The sequence below is a fragment of the Echinops telfairi genome, unplaced genomic scaffold, assembly GCF_000313985.2.
Source record: "Echinops telfairi isolate 266 unplaced genomic scaffold, ASM31398v2 ScPeMD7_5592;HRSCAF=6446, whole genome shotgun sequence".
NCBI classification, from domain to species: domain Eukaryota; kingdom Metazoa; phylum Chordata; class Mammalia; order Afrosoricida; family Tenrecidae; genus Echinops; species Echinops telfairi.
In genome coordinates this window covers 46,248,861-46,268,080 of record NW_022109491.1, presented here as the reverse complement: position 1 = coordinate 46,268,080, position 19,220 = coordinate 46,248,861, and the positions used below count along the sequence as shown (strand labels likewise).

The following is a 19,220-nucleotide window of genomic DNA, read 5'->3' as shown; positions in this document are numbered from 1 at the left end:
AGGGGGTAAGAGACCAGGATGAGGCCAACTGCACATGACAGGGCTCGTGTCATGCCAAACCCTCATTCCTCTTGAGCTTCCTGGGACATGGGCTGCTGTGGTCATGCTCCTCTTCGCCTAAACAGCGACACCAGCTTAACTCTGAGAGAGACACAGAGGAGAGCACTCTGCTTTGAGGGCAATAAAAGATTTTTGCAAATCAGCTTTTGGCTCAGCTCACCATGAAAGACCCTACCACTCTTTACTAGAATGTTCCCCCAAGCGCAGTTTCCCAAGGAGAAGGAATGAGCTGAGCGGACCCACTGGCTCATCATTTCTACGTGTTCCCGCATGCTGAGGCAGTAAGAGGTTCTGCCTCTAAGCACTCATGCTATTTGCCAGTCACCCCTCACGCCATCTCTGCTGAAACTCTACTCACACTTTTGTTCTTCCAAAAATATTCTACGTACCCTCAGTTTTATGCATTGTTTCTCATTTCAACTATTAGATGAGTTTTCCCCTTTTCTACCAATCCTTACTCTTATTTTCCTAACTTTATATTATTTCACTTCGATAGTATTTTTTAAGGACTTATATCTTACCTAAATCCACCACACACTAAGACAAAGAGGCAGACACAGACCAACCGAGATGGAGGCAAACATATATACCATCATTTGGTGAGTTATGTGGGAAGGACTCAGTATTGGGCAGGTAACCTGTGCTCCTCAGTTTTCCCATCTGTAAAATGGAATTTTTCTTGTCTACCCAGGATACCAGTGAGAATTAAAAAATTTTAAGCAGGAAAAAATATATGTGAACATGGTCTATATAAATATGCAAGTCTATATTATTAAACAAATTATCCTGAAATGATGACAAGTTACCTCTATGTTTTTATAGCAAGTCCAATTTCTCTCAATTTACCACCAACTTCCAGAGACGGCACCCAGGCTAGGAAGTTGCCAGTGTGATCCGACCTAAGCACGTGGTAACTACTTGGGATCAGGTTAATACTTTGCTTAAACTTGTTCTTTCAGTCATGTTAGGTCACACAGAGAAGATTAGGAAAGTAATAAGGCCGAAAAAAATAATATCTGGCTGTTGCATGCACTTGAGGTTCAGATAAAAATTATTTTACACGATACAAGGGTGGGTTCAAATGATGTGGAGTCAGTGGCTTCTGCATAGAATCAGTTGCCTAAAATAAGAGGGTGTAAACTGAGGGCTCTCTGTCAACAAAGAGATGTATTTGTCATGATGAGTTCAATCTTTCTATCTATTTCCATAGCATTCAACATCTCTATGTGGCTGACTTGGGAAGTGCAACTTCTGGCAGGTGAGTACATGGTTGTGCTGTGGTCGTTCCACAAGGAACTGAGCTCTTGACAGAATTCTAACCCAAACCAAAACAACGCACCCCTGCAACATCACCACCAAACTTACTGCCATTGAATCAAGGCTGACTTATAGAGACCCTATAGGATGGAGTAGAAATACTCCTCTGGGTTTCAAAGTCTGGAAATCTTTATCCTTTCACAGAGGATCTGGTGGTTTCGAACTGCTGACCTTTTAGTTAGGAGGTCAGGTACAAACCCAATGAGTAACCCACTACGCCACCAGAGCTCCTCTTTACAGAATAGGGAGGAGAAATCATTGGCAGGGAAGAGCCTAAAAGTTAAGCAAAAGTGCTTCCAGAACTCAAGACCTACTAGTGGAAGGGGAAAGAAATATCTTCCAGCCTACACTATCACGATGGACTTCGGAAATTAGGAAGGATTTTTAAAAACAGTTATATCTATCCCCACCCCCTTTTTATTTGAGCTAGTAGACTTTAAAAGGTCCACTTTGAATTGACCATTTCCCCCACTTATTAAAAGTTTCCTATTAAAAACTCATGCTTGAAAGACACTTGAAATACAAATGGATCCGAGGGGCCTCCTTAAAGTAGCATCGGCCTTAACGACATGGATGGAGCAAAGCTTCCAGGATCTTTCTTCACTGGTGCAGCAGTGTGCAACTGACCGCAGCCCACTTCACCCACCCCGCAGCCCCCAGTTTGGAGTTTGCTGAGCCACTGCTACAGACGCTGCCTTCACAGTGCAAACTGTCTACTGGCCTTTCCCTTCTGCATCCGCTGGCTCCTTGGCTCTTCTGCTCAAGGGTCAGCATCTGACCCGTGGAAGTGAGCTGGACTGGGTATCCTCTCTGTGGCTCTGTGAGGTGCAATCTTGATAAACACACCTTTTGGGAAATAAACTTCTCTCGTTACATACATATATACATGTCCTGGTTTTGCTTCTCTGGAATACCCCGTCTCATACAGCTGGCACAGAGAATGTTCCAAAGAAACACAATCATAAAGATGAGCTTTCTAAAGTGGTTCTGAAGTCTGCTTAGGTTTAGAGGTACTGAGATGGCGGCCTCTGCCTCTGCGGTACGGGATAAGAGGTCATTGTTAATCCATGGGGTGAGGTGACAAAGTTAATATCTTAAATAACACCACCAATACCACCTCCAGTAGATGAAGTGCTACTATGAAGTAAGGCTCTGGGTGATAGTGTGGTTGATGTTTTTAGGCAATTCTGTCCGGATGAGAAGTGTGGGGAAGTGTGTCAGCTGGTGTTCCTACACAATAGACAATGTGGTCAAGGAAAGAGAGCAGCTCAATAGTTTAGAATCTCAGCTCAAGCACCACACACAAGATAGCCTTCTCTCTTCTAGTAACAGAGCTTGTATTGCCAAAAACCAAATCTAGAGTCTTATCATACAAGTAGCTGAATTACAATGACAGCTAAATTCTCAACCTTGAATGGTGTCTGCTGTTAAAGTGAGGGCACCGATTGGAAGGAAATGGTACCTTGAAACATGAGCTAGGGACATTTGGGCTAATAATCAAGATATGAGGATATCAAGCCCGTAGATTTCATTTAGCCACCCGAGTCAATAGCTCCACCCCTCCCACCTGAAGAGATTAATACACTATCACTAAAAACAATCCACACTTAAGGAGACTAGCCCAACTGTGCATGCCAAGATGCCACATGGGCTATCGGGAGCATTTCCTAGGGCAGATGCCTTATAAGATATTACTGAACACACCTAGGAAACACGATCACTACCCATTATTGCTTCTAGACCTATACCTACAATTAAGTCTAACAGAGTTCCTAAAGCTGAGGTACAGATGGTAACCCAAGAAATGCTGGAGTTTTCTAATATGTACAGACAGAAACATGGAAAATATGTGTGGAAATCGTTACTAAAGATGTGAGATATTGATGCAAGGAACCTGAGGTTGGATCCCTTAGTTTGTTATATGGGCCCACTAAGAATAAAGTCTTCATTTGATGTTTCGGCTTGAGAAGAACAGATCTAATAGTTTATTTAGTTAGTACACTGAAGCATGGGCTGTGGAATTGCCTTCATTAAGTTAGCTTGAAGCATTTGGTATACTGTAGAATAAGTTCTCCAAAGGCTTAGGGAAACTGGTATGTTAGTGTGGATTTATCAGAATAAACCCATAGGCACCACAAATGGAGTGCGGAGGACACAACTTTTACCAAAACAATAAGGAGCAAATTTATGAGGGGAGTCTCAGCATCTCTGAAGACTCCTGTGATTGCATTTTATATACACCAGGTTTGGCAGTGGAAGCTACCTTAATTGAATTAAGATACTTGACTGCAATGGGGTTACTTGGGCCCCATGGTAGGAGGGGGTAAGTGGTACCACTTAATCCACAGAAATGAGGTGTGTGTGGTTACTGCAATGGATAAAAGAGTCTTAGTGTTAACCAGAATAACCTGACTCATATGGATTTATGTCATTGGCTGCTTAGGTGGAGTATCCCTAGGAATATACAGATGGGAAGCCTCATAAATATGTACTTGGATCTATACAAGCAGAATCATTCTGGATCAGGTGAACAACAATCTAACTTGAATCAAGATGGAGTCATGGCCTCTCAATCAATTCCTAAATTGAGCTGTTTTCATGCTCTGCTTTTTTATGACACGTCTTAGTCCATCATGCATAGTTCTGCCTTTGTGAATGAATGCTATTGAAAGTTTTGCCTTATTTCCAACCCTCCCTGTCTGCATAAATGGTGTCCAGTCCCTTGACATTTTAATCCGCACAAGCCAACAGTGCGTGTCCTTTAGTCTAACAAGCTGTCCTGCATGTGTATGCTTTCCTTTTCTCAACACTATATAAATTCTATAGCATTGGCTAATGAATGATACACATTGGGCACAGGACTACGCATTGTTTCATTTTGTTGTGCATACAACTGCTATGGGCCAGAATTAATTCAATGGCACTTAACAATAACAATAATTTGGGGCTGCTCATTGCCAGATTAGCAATTTGCAACCCCCCGTCATTCTGTGGGAGAAGTCCAGGTCTTTCTGCTCCTCTAAAGAGTTACGGTCTCAGAAACTCACAGGGGCAGCTCGACCCTGTTCTTACTGGGTTGCTATGATTTGGAATTGACTCGATGACTGAGGTTTGTTTTAATCAATAGAATTACCATAAGCCACATGAGAATTATTTTTAATGTTCCTCAATAAAATGGTAATGATGTCTTCAAAGTGGAGCAGGGACATTTATAAACCACATATATAAGAATGGATTTTCACCTGGAACTTAATCATAGCCCTGATATAAGAACAATTAGTTCTTTACAATGTGGCTTTATTTGGTACTCACCCACATGAAGAGATCACTGAAGATATGGGTACTATAGCTAAGTGTAGTGAGGAAATAAGATGGTGCCCAGCTATCTGGAAGAATAATGTGTGGGGTCTTAAAGACTGCTTAAAACAAGCAGCCATCTAAGTAAGGTGTTCGTTAAATCCACAGGGAAGAAACACCAGCTTGTGTGATCCAAGGATTGTAAACAATAAAATCCAAGACTGGAGGAGGGAACTGTATCAGAGCTTAAATTCTGAGCAACCAGTTTGCAGAATGCAATGGGTGACAATAAAAGCCCAAAGACCATGTGCTGGGTCCCCCCTTGGATTAAGCCTCGAGATAATCCCCTCTGACCATTGACCAGGATGTTAATAGCCTTACCACCAGACAGAGTGCCTTGGAAAGTGGATTAATGCAGATGTAGTTAGGTTAAAATGTGAAACTTTATTATTTGTTCTCCCTTTTGACTCATTTTAATTTTGCTCTAGTTTTTATTATTTTCTGCTTTCTTTTCCATTGAAATTTTTTTCTTAGTTTGTTACTGTTGTTTTGTTTTGGGGTTGTTGTTTTTGGTATATTTTTCTGTATATGAAATCCAGGATAGGTAAATCTATGGAGACAGTAACTGGATCAATAGTTTCCTAGGGTTATGGCAGGGGAGGTTGAGGAGGAGTGCAGAACTGCCAATGAGGAGTACATGAAGAAAATGTTCTAAATTTGGTTGTAGTGATGATTGCACAATTCATTAAATATCTTTAAACCATTGAATTATAGGATATGTGAATTATATGTCAATAAAACTGTTTAAAAGAAAAACCAAAACACCATCTAGACTTGAGCCAGTTTGCAGACCCATAATCCCTTAAATGAATGGGAGGCCAAGTTGTTTTGGGGAGGGCCTCACTACATCACCAACTGTCTACATTGTTATTCTTTTTCCCAGCTTTCCCCAAAAGGATTTGGAGCTTTTTGTTTTTTCTTTAATTAAAAGATCATTTTATTGGGGGCTCTTACAGCTCTTATAACAATCCATATATCAATTATATCAAGCATATTTGTACATATGTTGCCATCATTATTTTCTAAACATTTACTTTCTATTTAAGCCCTTGGTTTCAGCTCCTCTTTTTTCCCTTCCTCACCCTCCCACCCTCGTGACCTATTGATGAATTATAAATTATTATTATTTTCTTATCTTACACTAACCGCTGTCTCCCTTCACCCATGGTTTCTGTTGTTTGTGCCCCTGGGGGTTGGGGTGGTGGTAGGGGTGGTTATGTGTCGATCATTGTGATTGGTTCCTGCTTCCTCCCCTTCTTTCCTCATCTTCCTCCTACCCTCCTGGTATCGCTTCTTCCATTCCTGTTCCTGAATTTCATGTGTCGTGAGCTCTCATCTCTTACCTGTACCTGTGCACATGTCTAGCCCGCAGTGAAAGGCAGTACTGGGGCCATGATAGTGACTGTTCACTGGGGTAAAGGAAATAATCAGACTCTTTATGGATGATTAGATACTGGCTCATAATGGGCACTAATTCTAGAAGTTCAAAAATGTTTTAAAGGTTCACTATTCAGGGTGGGGACATACTGAGGTCAGGTTATTAATGGAGTTTTAGCTTAGGTTCATCTCACAGTGTGTCTGGTTGGTCCCCCAACCCATCCTGTAGTAAATTCCCCAGTTCCATAATGCATAATTACAATAAGTATACTGAGCAACTTCCATGTTGGACTAAAATGTGAAATAAGGACTATCATGGTACGAACAGCAGGTAGAAACTATTAGAACTGCCTTTTCCTAGGAAAACAGTTAGCCAAAGGCACATAGATTCATGGAGGGATTGCCGAGATTAGTGCCACCATCAAGGTCTGGAAGGATGCAGGAGTAGTAATTCCTATCACAACCCTGTTTAACTCACCTCTTTAACCTGTGTAAACACCAGATGAGTCTGGAGAATGAAAGGGATTCTACTAAACATGAATAGGTGGAAACTCCAGGAGCAACTGCTATTTCAGATGTGGTTTCATTGCTGGAGCAAACGAACCCTCCTGCAGCTAGTGATTGGGCCAATGCTTTTTTCTCAATTCTGGTTTCAAAGGACCAACAGAAGTAGTTTGCCTTCAGCTGCCAAGGGCAACAATAGACTTTCAAAATCTTCCCTGAAGGTTATATCAAGCCCCAGTACTACACCGTAATTCACTTCACAGAAACCTTGATCACCTTTCCTTTCACAAAATGTCACACTGGTCCAGAATGATGACATTGTGCTGATGGGACCTGGTAAGGAAAAGTATCAAAGGTTCTGGGCATATTGGTAAAACATTTGTATGCTAGAAGGTAGGAAATTAATGCAACAAAAATTTGATACCTTCCACATCTGAAATTTCTAAGGGTCCACTGGTGTGGGGCATGTCAAGACCTTCCTACCAAAGTGAAGGCTAAGTTATTGCGTTTGGTCCCACCTACAACTAAAAAGGAGGCACAACACTTAGTGGGTCTCTTTAGGTTTTGGAGGTACACTTGGGGGTGCTACTCCATCCAATTTATCAGGTGACTCGAAAAGCTGCTAATTTCAAGTGGGGCCTAGAAAAAGGGAAGGCTCTGCCATGCAAACCCCTCTGCCACTTGGACCATGTGATCCAGCTGATGCAACGGTGCTTAAGGTGTCCGTGGCAGAAAGAGATGCAGTTTTCTTCTTTGGCATACCCCTCTTGGTGAATCACAGCATAGGCTCTTAGGATTTTCCTCTGCAGACAATTCTCTTTTGAGGAATGGCTTTTGGCCTCCTACTGGGCCTTATTAGAGACTGAACAACTCACCCTGGAGCACCAAATCACCAAGTAGCCTGAGCTGCCCATGATGAAAGAAGTGGTGTCTTTCCCACAGAATGTTCTCCACCATTCTGAAGCAGCTGACTTAGTGGGACAATGGAATGACCTTCCAAAGAAACAATTACAGCACCAGCTAGGTTGGAATACCTTGAAAATGAGGCACTGCTCTCCAGGAGGCTGTAATTGTTCTGAACCAGCAGCCAGGATTCAAGGGTCCAGGAACCAAGGGTAGAAATGAAATTGGCATTTTTGCTTCCTGTTCTGGCAGCCCTATGCTCTTCAGGTCTGGTGGTCTTAGGTCCTAAGGAAGAAATACTCCCACCTGGTGGCACAGCATGGATTCTATGGAAATGTCAGTTAAAAAGGCCTCCTGGCAAATTTAGGCTCCTCCTGCCTCAGAATCAATCAGTAAAGAAGTGTGGGACAGTACTGAGTGGTGTGATTGATCCTGATTACCAAGGGGAAATTGGATTGGTGTTACACAATAGTGGTAAAGAAGAGTATATCTGAAATCCAAGAGATGTTTTAGGTCATCTCTTGGTACTAGCAGGTCCTGCTATTAAGGTAAAGGGCAAACTAAAGCAACCCAATTCTGACATGATTATTACTAGCCCAGACTCTTCAGGAATGAAGGTTTATGCCTGCCCCACAGGCAAAGAACCACAACCAGCTGAGGTGCCTGTTGAGAGCAAGAGGAATACAGAACAGGTGGTAGAAGAAAGGCATTCTAAATACAAGCTATGACCACGTGACCAGTTGCAGAAACGAATGAATATATCCTCTTTGTATGTAGGCATCAAGTATTTTTGTTTTCTTCACTTATAAAATATTTGATGTAAATGGGTTAGTGCATTTTCAGTTGTATAGATGCTAGTTTTATCATGTTAAACACAAGTATGACTTTACTATTGTCTTTGCTTGGAGATTATGTGTGGTTTAAAGAGATATAGACAGGTGCCAAATTGACAACAAGTAGACTGATAGGAGTGGGCTGATAGTCACTTGGTGTCAACTAGCCTTGATGATTGCAGTTTGACATTCAAGGGGTTCCTTCTGAGGTCTCCACATTTCTTAGCCCAGAATCACAGCCTGAGGTTGCCTCCTTCTGGGTGCTGTATCCTTGATCAGGCCATAAGTGAAGACCAGGGGGAGCCTCTCGCTCTCTCCTCTTCTTGCTGGTATGGAATCTACATTGGTCACCACCAGTTTTGCCTCACCTGCCACATCCTATTCCTCAGCAGCAGGTACCACAGTTTGCACCTGTCTGTGGCCTGCCATAGTTGCTGCCTGAGCCATTGCCACCAGCGCTGCCTTCACAGTTGCCACCATAACCTGGCCTTGCCCTTCTGTTTTCCCTCCTTGATTCCTCAGCCTGGCAGTCACATGCAATTGGAAGGGCCTATGGTCCACCATTTGACGTACCGAAGTGAACCAAACTGAGTAGACTTCCTGGGGCCCTGTGAGGCACAATCTTGATATAAATCCCTTTTCTGAGACAAACTTCTCTCTTTAGATACATAGATCACTGCTTTGACTTTGCTTCTTTAGAAAACCAGTCTAATTCCATTGGTAACAAAAACAAAAAAAAAAGGACTGGAAGTTAGAAACATGACCTTGGTGACAGAAATCACTCTGGAGATCACATGATAGGCATTTTTGAGACATTCATTGCAAGTATCTTTTTCAGCAATGTAAATGGTGCCTAGGTACCTAGACCTTACAGATGAAAAATACAGGAATGCTATAGACTAAATATGTAAAGAGAATATCATCAATGAGAACAAGACCAGAGATTGGCTATGGAACAAACCACCAATTGCACCTATACAAATTCAAGTTGAAAATGAAGAACATTAAAACAAGTCCACAAGAACCAAGGTACAAACTTGAATATATTTCAAGTGAATCTAGGAGACAATCTCAAGAATAAATCTGACACATAGAACAAATGTCACTTTCAGGATTAAGATGTGCCTGTCCCAAACCATGGTATTTTATTTGCCTCATATGTAATGAACAAGGAACACCAAGGGGGAACTGATACTATTGAATTATGGTGAAGAATAGTAAATATATCAAGGGTTGCCAGAGAATGACCCCACTTATTTTAGCATAAGTATGGCCAGAATGTGCTTCGAATCAAGGATGGCAACATTTTTCGGTCAACATTATAGACATGCCATCAGGAGGCATCTGTTACTGGAAAAATATATCATTTTTGGTAAAGTACTGGGTCAACAAAAAAGAGGACCCTCAGGGAGATGGACTGGTAAATATGAATGCCAACAATGGCTTAAAACATAGCAATGACTGAAGATGGTACAGAACCGGGCCTCATTTTGTTCTGTTGTGCATAGGGGCTATGAAATGAGTCAGTACCAAGAGTACCATCCAAGCTAGTTAATACCAATTCTACTGCACTTAACAACAATGTCTTAAAACGGTGCTTTTACACGAACTGATTACTTTCTAATGCAAATGAATTGGTATTTGATCACTTAAGTGAGTATGCTTGCAATTGGAAATTGCCATAAGTGATCTGGTAAATTTGGCAGGAAAAATGTTAAGAAAACCCAGGTTTAAAGTTAAACCCAGGCTAATCACAATGAGGCTGGCAAGCTTTATTTCTGCCAGAAATGTCTCTTGCAGTCTTTCTTGCAATCTTCTTTGAAGGTCTTTTGGCTCCACAAGGTTTAGAAATTCCATCTTTCCCCTTAAGTTGACCTAAATATCCCCAGTTTCTTCACGTTTAGAAACCAGGCCTCGGTTAAGTAGAAATGGAGAAGTGAGTATCCTGGCCTCCGCCTTGCCCTGGCACTGGTTTCCAGGCATACAAACCCACCATTCTTCCCTCTGTCCTCAGCTGTGTATCCTCCCGCCGACACACCCTTCCTCTTCGGTGAGCAGATCCATCTTCAGCCCTTCCGTGGCGGTTAGCAGTCCAGTAGAACTGTGTGTTCTCTTTCCTTCTCCTTTCCAATCCAGAGACTTTCTATTCCACGGTCAGAAATGCAGAAAGCAACGATGGACCGGACTGTTGTTGTGGTTTTGTGCTGTCGCGTTGATTTCAACTCCAAGCAACCAACGTAAGGGAAAGAAGACTATTGAGATCACTTCCCCTTCAATACTATGGCTGGTCAATTTTCCCAAAGAGCTAGAGTCTACCGCTGATTAGCTTTCATAGAAGTTGAATTGCATAAAAGACTGACTAGCGATTGCCTGGAAATAACACACATACACACTTAAGGATTGTTCATTCACAAAGCTGGGCTGACATATACTTTAGCATTAGATCTTGTAAAAAAATTTTTTTTATTAAAGTCTGAGGCCTACCAGTCTGCATAGTAATTAGCAAACCTGGGAACCAGGTATAGGCCATATTTAACTGGGAAGTGGGAAGATAAATCCAGCTTGTCTAAGGCACCAATCACAAGATAAACCCAGACAGACACATGACCAACAGGTTGTTTAGCTGGACTGTGAACAATTCTCTGATGATAGCATCACCCCATTAAACAGATAAGAACACTGACACTCCTAGAGTAGGTTACCTGCCCAGATAACGAGTAAAAAGGCGACAGTACCAGGACTCAGATCTATGTCTGTCTCTCTGTCCATTAAAGCACGTGCACACTTTTAAGGGACTCACGATCCTCGCATCAACCTGGGCATCACCACCAGTAACTACTTACTGTATGTGCTTTCCCTTATGGGGAAGTCCTTGAGTGGGGCGCCAAATTCACAGGGCAAGCGAAGGGAGAGTACTTTTTTCTGCATCTTAGTAGATTTACGAACCAGGAAGATCTAGTGGAAAGAAAAGAAATTCCATCTTAGCAAGCACTTAGACTGCTGGAACCTGAGCATATGGTTTCCTTCACGTGTGACTTTCATGAATAGAACCCTTCTTCATAACCAAATTGCATAAGTGAACATGGGGCCTTTGAATGCCAGAGAAAAAGGGCATTTAGAGGCCACTCTACAGATTTCTTTCTTTGATAAATGGCTCCTAAATAAACCTACTTTCCCTGAGCTTCTCCAGGAAGCTAAGAACTTTCTGAATATGCATAAGCATCTTTAATTTCTTTACAGTTTTTTCATACCTGCTATATTCTCCAGCATGGTTATTAATACAGACCTCAATTATGAAAAGCAGTAACACGCTAAACCAGAGGTGATGAGTTAGAATTCGCTGGCTAATTTGGCTCATGTGTAACATCAGAATTTGAATCTGTTACCAAAAATAAAAAAGTGGGCAACTCTCCCCGTACCCCCCATTTAAATCCAGATTTTTAACTTCTCTTGAAAAATATGATCATCTGGCTGAACAAAGCCTTCACGCCTAGAGGGCAACAACGAGGCAGAGCTGAAGCAGACTGCTCTACTCCAAGGCCGCCCTCATCTGCACTTACCTCACTTTCTGATCATCCTTTCTAAGCCCGAGTGCCGTCTTCAGACATGCAATCTTAAACCAGTCCAAACCCTGCACTGGTCAAGGAACCCGCTCTGACTTTCTTCCCTGCAGCAGTTGCTCCAGGGTACATTATTCACACAAACAACTCCATTGGCACGCCCTGGGCTATGCAGTGTAGCAGCCGCCAGGTCTGCTTTCCTTCTGTGATCCCTGACTCTTCTCCAAGGATCCTGCCCTGTTTTGTTTTCCGCTTCCTTTGCACTTAAACAACTCCCTCCCATTTCATTTTGTCGACTTAATTTTCACTCCTCTCTGTACATCCATTTAATAGTTCCGAACCAGTCGCCGTAGAATTGATTCCAACTCCTGGCAACGCTGTGTGGTCAGGGTAAAAGTGCTCCACAGGAGTTTTGAAGTTTAATTTTTCAGAAGTAGATCTCCAGACTCTTCTTTCAAGGTGCCTCTGGGTGAATGGAAACCGCTGCACCATCTTGGCGCCCCAATCGTCCCCAAGATACTTTTTCTTTGGTGGTAGGGGGTTATGGGGCTTGGGAATGTCACCAGGAAGAATGGAAGACTTCTGACTTGTCTCTTATTTCCCAGCACCTACAGGGCTGTGTCCACGGAATTCCTTCAGTAAGTAGCCAGGTCTAGGAGTCTGCATGTCTGGAACACCTTAAAGCGGAAGCAGCTGTTTCTTCGATAGAGCAGGGAAGTACCCAAAGCACTGGGGGAGGTGGAGAGAAAACAGGGTCTCTTGCACAGGTGGGATGCTCCTTGAGCCTGGAGGGCCAGGGCAGAGTCCAACTTTTGAGCTTTCCTGGATGTCTGCAGCCTTATCATCTTAGATCATGGGTTGGTAGGCTACGATTCACAGACTAAATCCATCCTAGTTTTTTTTGTTGCAATTAAAGTTTTATTGAGACACAATCATGCTCATTTATATCCAAGTGGTCTATGTCAACTTTGACAATGCAATGGCGGAGTTGAGTAGTTCTGACAGAGACAGGAAGCTGCAAAGCCCAATTTCGTCTTGGAAACCTATGGGTCAGTTTTACTCTCCTATGGGGTCCCTATGGGTCAGAACTGACTCAATGATAGTGGGTTTGGTTGGTCTGGGCCTTAAAGAGGACAGATTTGTGGACTTCTGATTTATGCCATAGATAATTAAGGGTGAAGGTGTCCTAAATGTTCATTTTAGTCACTGTGCCAGGGTCAGTCCTTCAAACCCTCTTCACACACTTCCAGCACTTAGGGCTCCTCCCTGTCATTCTCACTTCTCCTTTCTACCCTGGCCTCTCCTGACCCTGCACGCTCTTTCCCTCCCTCTGCCCTCGGCCTGCCCATATCATGAGGTGAGCGCTGTCAAAGGTCAGGCAGGGGGACCAAGCGTCCTGGTGCCACACAGATCTCCGTAGGAATGGACCTGACCTACCTTGGAAGGAACTGGGTCAGGGAAAAGAGTGCGGTCGAGGAACATGAACATCTCCCTCTGCGGAATTTCCCCCCCAGAAATGCAAGAGTAAAGAGCTGGACTGGCAGCAAATGAGGGCTTCACAAAGGACCCTAATCACAGACTGAAACTAGAGACCAAGCCACTTATGGCAGAGACGGTCACCCAGTCACCCTGAGCATGTTCCAACGAGGGCTTCGTTCTTTCGGCTTCCATCAGACAAGAAATTCTTTAAGAGGAGACTTATCACTGAGCTCATGTTAATGGTAGAGGAATAATATATTTTTAAAAGATAGCAACAGAGGTTGTACAACATAAAAGATGGAATCAAGCTCACTGAAGTACACAGGTAGAAATTATTAAATTAGTCAAGGTTTCGCTGTATATATTTTAACCAAAATTAATAAAGAAAGAGAGCCAGAGAGAATAGTTTCTAATTCAAAATGTGATAAGAGACTCTGGCTACTAAGAAACTCAAAAGTTTATTTTTGTGCCCAACTGTTGCAACATTCCTCAAAAGTTTATTTTTATGCCCAATTGTTACAACGGCCCTCAGCTATTCACGGATAGAAATTTCTCTTTGTTTTCTATTTATCTCTTAGTTTCTATCTTCATCATGTGTTATTACAAGTCTGATTTTAATTGGGACTTACTTTGCTTATCATTTTTTGAAAGTAGGCATGGTGAATAAGGAGCAATAGAATTTTCTGTGATGGTGGAAATGTTCTCTATTTTTGTGTCATTTAATACAGTAGACACCAAACACATGTGGCTACTGAGCACGGAAAAAGTAGTTAGTATGACTGAGGAACTAATTTTTTTTTATTTTACTTAATTTAAACCTAAATAGCCACACTTATTAATTTAAATTTAAGTATGGTAGCAGTTTGAACTGCTCAAGCTATATGAATCATTAAATAAAAATTGCTTAAGGGACTTCTCTTAATCATGGATAAGTCAATGGTCTTGGGGAGACAGTAGCTGAAGAAACTGGTCCGGACTTTGGCCCAAGTGAAAGGCATGGGGGAAAGGAGCACAGGGCAAAACAGAGAAGGCAGGTCTGTGGACACAGAACTTTTAAAGAATTGAATTCCACTTTGGATGGCTGGGTCCAGGCAAACTTTCCCAGACTCAGAATGAAATGGAAACTGGCAGAGAAGCTGAGGACCTCTGGTCCAAGCTTATCCTTAGTGGAAGTGTTAAGAGGTCAGCACAGGACCTTGGGCCCGCAAACCGTCTTCCAATCAAAATGCTCTGTCTTTATTCCCTGAATATATCATCGTTCTGCTAAGTCCTGGAGCTTCCGAGGAGACGAGGCTAGAAAGACAAGTGTGAAGGGGTCTCTTCATGGAAGGGGCCTCTGAAGTTTCCAGAAGTTTTCTGTATTGTAAGCCAGCTACAAACCAAGAATTATGCTCCCTACAGGCGAGGTAAAATGTTGTGGAACTCCTGCCCCAGCCTCTTCCCCTGAGTCTTACCCCAGGTGGCTGCGATTGCAGGATTTGTGCCGCCCCCTCCTCACTCAGACTCAGCTGCAGCCATATGGGGTGAGTGTGGAGAAGTTGGTCCAAAATGCTGAGTCGGTTGGAGAGGCTGTCATAACCAGAGTCCCGGGGATAGGCCTTTGTGTCTTTCTCCTCAGAGTAGCCATCACCTTTGTGTCTTACCATGCTAAAAGAAACAGAATTGGGTTAGGTTCAAACAACCGCAATACAAATTTCCACAGCAAGAAGTCTGTCCCTGTAGTCTTGTAGACTAGACCCACCATAGTACATAAACCATATTGTGATTACTGCCTTATATGTCTTTTCCTCCAGACTGAAAACGTTCTGAGGGCAGATATGATATTTTATTATATCTGTGTCCCTAATACTAAGTACTTTGTAAATAACAGATTTGACCTTTTATTTCTAAACCTGCTTCAATGATTCTAAACATCATAAATGACTTTTAGCTAAATCTTTGTCTTGGCAGAAACATTTCTTACATTGAGGAAAGAATTCTAAAGCCTAAACTCTATAATTAGTAACCTAATGAGGTTTTAATGCACAATAAATAGTATGTATCGTAAGTGTGACCATGGCCTGCTCTATAAGCATGAAAGGCAAAACACTACATACTCACATTCACTCTGTTATCCAAATGTATTAGATTTCATATTTTCTCACACATCTAAGCCTTTCATTAGTATTACTAGTATCATGTATAATAAAACCTGTTAATGACATGGGCTAAGCTATTGATTGATATTTTTCATCATAGGTGAACATTTGAATTTAAGCAAACCAAGTAGCCATCACTTAATGAATGAGTAAATACAATGTGGTATATCCATATCATAAATATCACTCATGCATAAAAAAGGAATGAAGTACATGCTACAACATGGATGAATGTTGGAAGCACTCTACTTTTGAAAGAAACATTTACTTACGAGAGAAGTCAGACATAGAAGAGCCTGTATTATATCATCCGCCTTATGGGAAATGTTCAGAATAGGCAAACTCATAGTGACAGAAAGTCGATTAGTGGTTCCCCAGGGCTGGCATTGTAGTGAGTAAAGACAGTTTAATGCTTTCTTTATGGGACGATATAAATATTGTGGAATTAGACAGTGATGATAGTTGTGCAACTTTGAATATACTAAAACCACTGAGTTGTACACTTTAAAAGGGTAAAGTGTATGGTATGTAAATTACGCCTCAATTTAGAAATTCACATTGACCACCTTTCTCACATTCAGTATCAACATTAACTCTGTAAAAAACCAGCCCAAACTAGTTGCCATGCATCGATTCCAACTCATGGCAACCCCACCTGCATCAGAACAGAATCCGCTCCAATGGTCTTCAATGCTGACCTCTTAGAAGTAGGTCACCAGGCCTTTCGTCAAGAACTCCTCTGCCATTGGCATGACCCAAAGGGTATTGAACCCTCAATTTGCACAGGAGGAAACTGTGGCCCCAGCAGTTGTGGAGCTGTTCAGACTTTACACACCAACTTTGGTGGTAACAAGAACAAACATAACTATAGGAGAGTTCCTATGGGTGTCTGCTGGATGCCGGGCCCGTTGCAAACATTCTCTCATGTACTTCTCACAATGGTTCTGAAACTCAGCACTGGTTTTTAAGACACACACCTTCTGGCTAGGCCTTGTAGGTATCTTATTCTTGGTCGCACTTCCAGCATCAATGAAAGGGCTGCTATTCCAATACAAGGTCATTGCATGCCTAGGGTTCTTTCCCTCCCCTGCACACAGATTGCACCCCTCTGCCTGTATCTCACCAAGCAGGTCACAGCACCTGCCCTGGAACAGTGAGAGAGAAGAGTTCCAACTGATCAGCTCCAAGAAACCAAAGTGTGAGGTCAAGATCAAGTCACCAACACTGAGAAGGGTGGCGATAAAATCAACTATAAGGCGAAAGTAGGGCAATTTTAAAAGGGAAATATGATGTGCTTTTCCCATGGGGACAACTCTATCATAAAAGGTAAGATTATATCCACCAAAGGTACAGTGTACGGGACCACTGTTGGGTGTCCCTGCTCAATGGCAATCTCCTGGCTAGAGACCCAGGATAACTTCACATCTCACTTTCTGGACTTTCTACAGAGCTGAAGAATCTCATGCTTTCATTCAAGATGTATATATTGTTTCTTCTCAAATATGTGGGTTTTCCTTTCCATCTTCTGCAAGTTTCCTGATGGGAAAAAAAATCTGTGACACAAAAAGGCCATTTTTCTTCAACAAGAGCCATTATACTGCCAATGAGTATTTAAAATTAATATTTGTAGCTCTAAGAACAAACTCTAAAATAAATCTGGTGCACGTACATACAGGGTGAACAGAGAGGGTAGTCCTCTACATGTATTTGAGTGGACTGCACATATCTCTAGGATTATAGTATTGCTGTTGCTAGGTGCTGTAGAGGCGGTTCCAGCTGATAGTGATCCTATGCACAACAGAACAAACAAAACATTATCCGCTCCTGCTCCGTGCTCACAATGGCTTTCATGTTTGAGCCTCTGAAAACGTCTCAGTTAGAACCAAACACCTTGAGGGAATGAGTCACTGGCTTGGAGAGTTAGGACTATAGGCTCTTGGGACGTATCAAGGTCAGTTGGTATAACATAGTCCACAAGGCAACACTCTGTGTCCTCCCTTGGTAAATAGCACCAGGGATCTTTCCAGCCTGTGAGAGGCCCTCTGACTACGACTGACCCCATCCTCATCTAGACAAAAGAAGAGTGAAGAAAATAAGAGAATTAGGAAACAACTAGATGGTGTTTGGCTACTATTACCAACTACTCCGACCAGCATCAGAATAGGAAGTCTTGGGCAGAGAGGTATAAAAATAATGTAGAACACATTTCAAAAGCATCAAAAAGACCAGACTTACTGGTCTAAGAGAGAATGATGAAACCCTGGATGGAGACAGTGGCCCATGAACGATCTTTAAGTGTGGAAGTGAACCCACCCACAGGGAACAACTTTTAGCCCAATCACAGACAGCAGTGGGATGAGTAAAAGATAGCACAAGGTTAGAACACACTCCGTCGGTGCAATTAAACACATACGAACAGAAGAACGGCATTTGCCCCAGAACTAAGTTTAGAAAGCAGTTGCAGCGGGTCTCTACCTGGGGGTCGCGACCCCTTTGGGGTCGAATGACCCTTTCACAGGGGTCGCTCGATTCCTAACAGTAGCAAAATGACAGTTATGAAGTAGCAATGAAAATAATTTTATGGTTGGGGGGAGTCCCCACCACATGAGGGACTATACGACATGGTCGCGGCCTGAGGAAGGTTGGGAACCACTGAGTTAAGAGTCAAAAAGAAGGACAAATAGAAACAGGGAACCCGAAGAGGAAGTGGTCAGAGTGCTGTTACATTGATGGGATTCCAACCAATGCCAAAAACGATACGTGCATAAATTGTTGATGGAAAACTATTTTGCTTCATAAACTTTCACCCAAACTACAACAAAAAGTTGACTTTAAAAAAAATGAAGCTGATGTTAAAATTCCTTTCATGTAAGCCCATCATTCATCTGTCAGTTTCTTGGGTTTGGCTTACCTGAGCTATGATGCTGGAAGGTATCCTACCCATTTTTCAAATACCAGCTGGCTCAGCCCATGGTAGATGGGTTTCAGTGAATCTCCCAGGCCAAGAGAGATGAGGAAGAAGGACATGCCAATCTTTTTTTTTTTTTTTTTTAATGTCAGGTTAAAACCTTTGAATAGCAGTGGAACCTTGTCTAATACACTGCTGGAAGATGAGCCCCTCAACTTGCAGGCAAGTCGGTCAAGACGCAACATCAGGGTCAACAGAGGAAAGATGAAGGAAATCCAGAATTTCCCTTTCCTTAGCTCCACGTTCAACACCCATGGAAGCGGAAATTATGAAATATAATGATGTATTCTTGCATTGAGCAGCTGCAAAACAGCTTTTTCAAAAGAATGTCATTTTGTGCCCGACTCATGACAAAGTACTTCCAATTGATTCATATATGTGTGAATGCTACTTAATAAATAAAGAAGACTGAAGAAAAATTGATGCCTTTGAATTACGGTGCTGGTAAAAAATATTAACTGTATGTTGTAGACTCTGTCTTGGATGAAGTCCAGTCAGAATGCTCCGTAGAAGTGAGGAGAGTCCGCAGGCCTGTCTGGATCGGACAGGCTGGATGAACAATCTGGAGGAGAAAACAACGGGACTGACAGTTCTGGGGGGACATGAAAGAGGGGGATGAGGGGGTTAGGGAAGAGGGGATAACAAACCCAGGGACAAGGGAACAACAAGCGATCCAAATTGGTGGGGAGGTGGGTGTGGGAGACCTGGTAGGGCAGGATCAAGG

The 19,220-nt window shown here is 42.4% G+C and overlaps 1 protein-coding gene across 3 annotated transcripts in view; it reads right to left on the bottom strand.

The window, feature by feature from the left end:
- The window catches only part of RIN2 (Ras and Rab interactor 2), a 202,091-nt gene that overhangs the window by 42,145 nt on the left and 140,726 nt on the right, over positions 1-19,220 (bottom strand). For 2 of the 3 annotated variants that reach the window (XM_045295366.1, XM_045295367.1), the window contains 2 exons: positions 14,845-15,037; positions 11,195-11,306 (listed from right to left, as the gene is read on the bottom strand). In XM_045295366.1, coding sequence (XP_045151301.1) covers positions 11,195-11,306; positions 14,845-15,037 — 305 coding nt within the window. Of the gene's footprint in view, positions 1-11,194; positions 11,307-14,844; positions 15,038-15,800; positions 16,399-19,220 lie in introns of those variants that run through there. The other variant, XM_045295368.1, reaches the window with a different exon arrangement.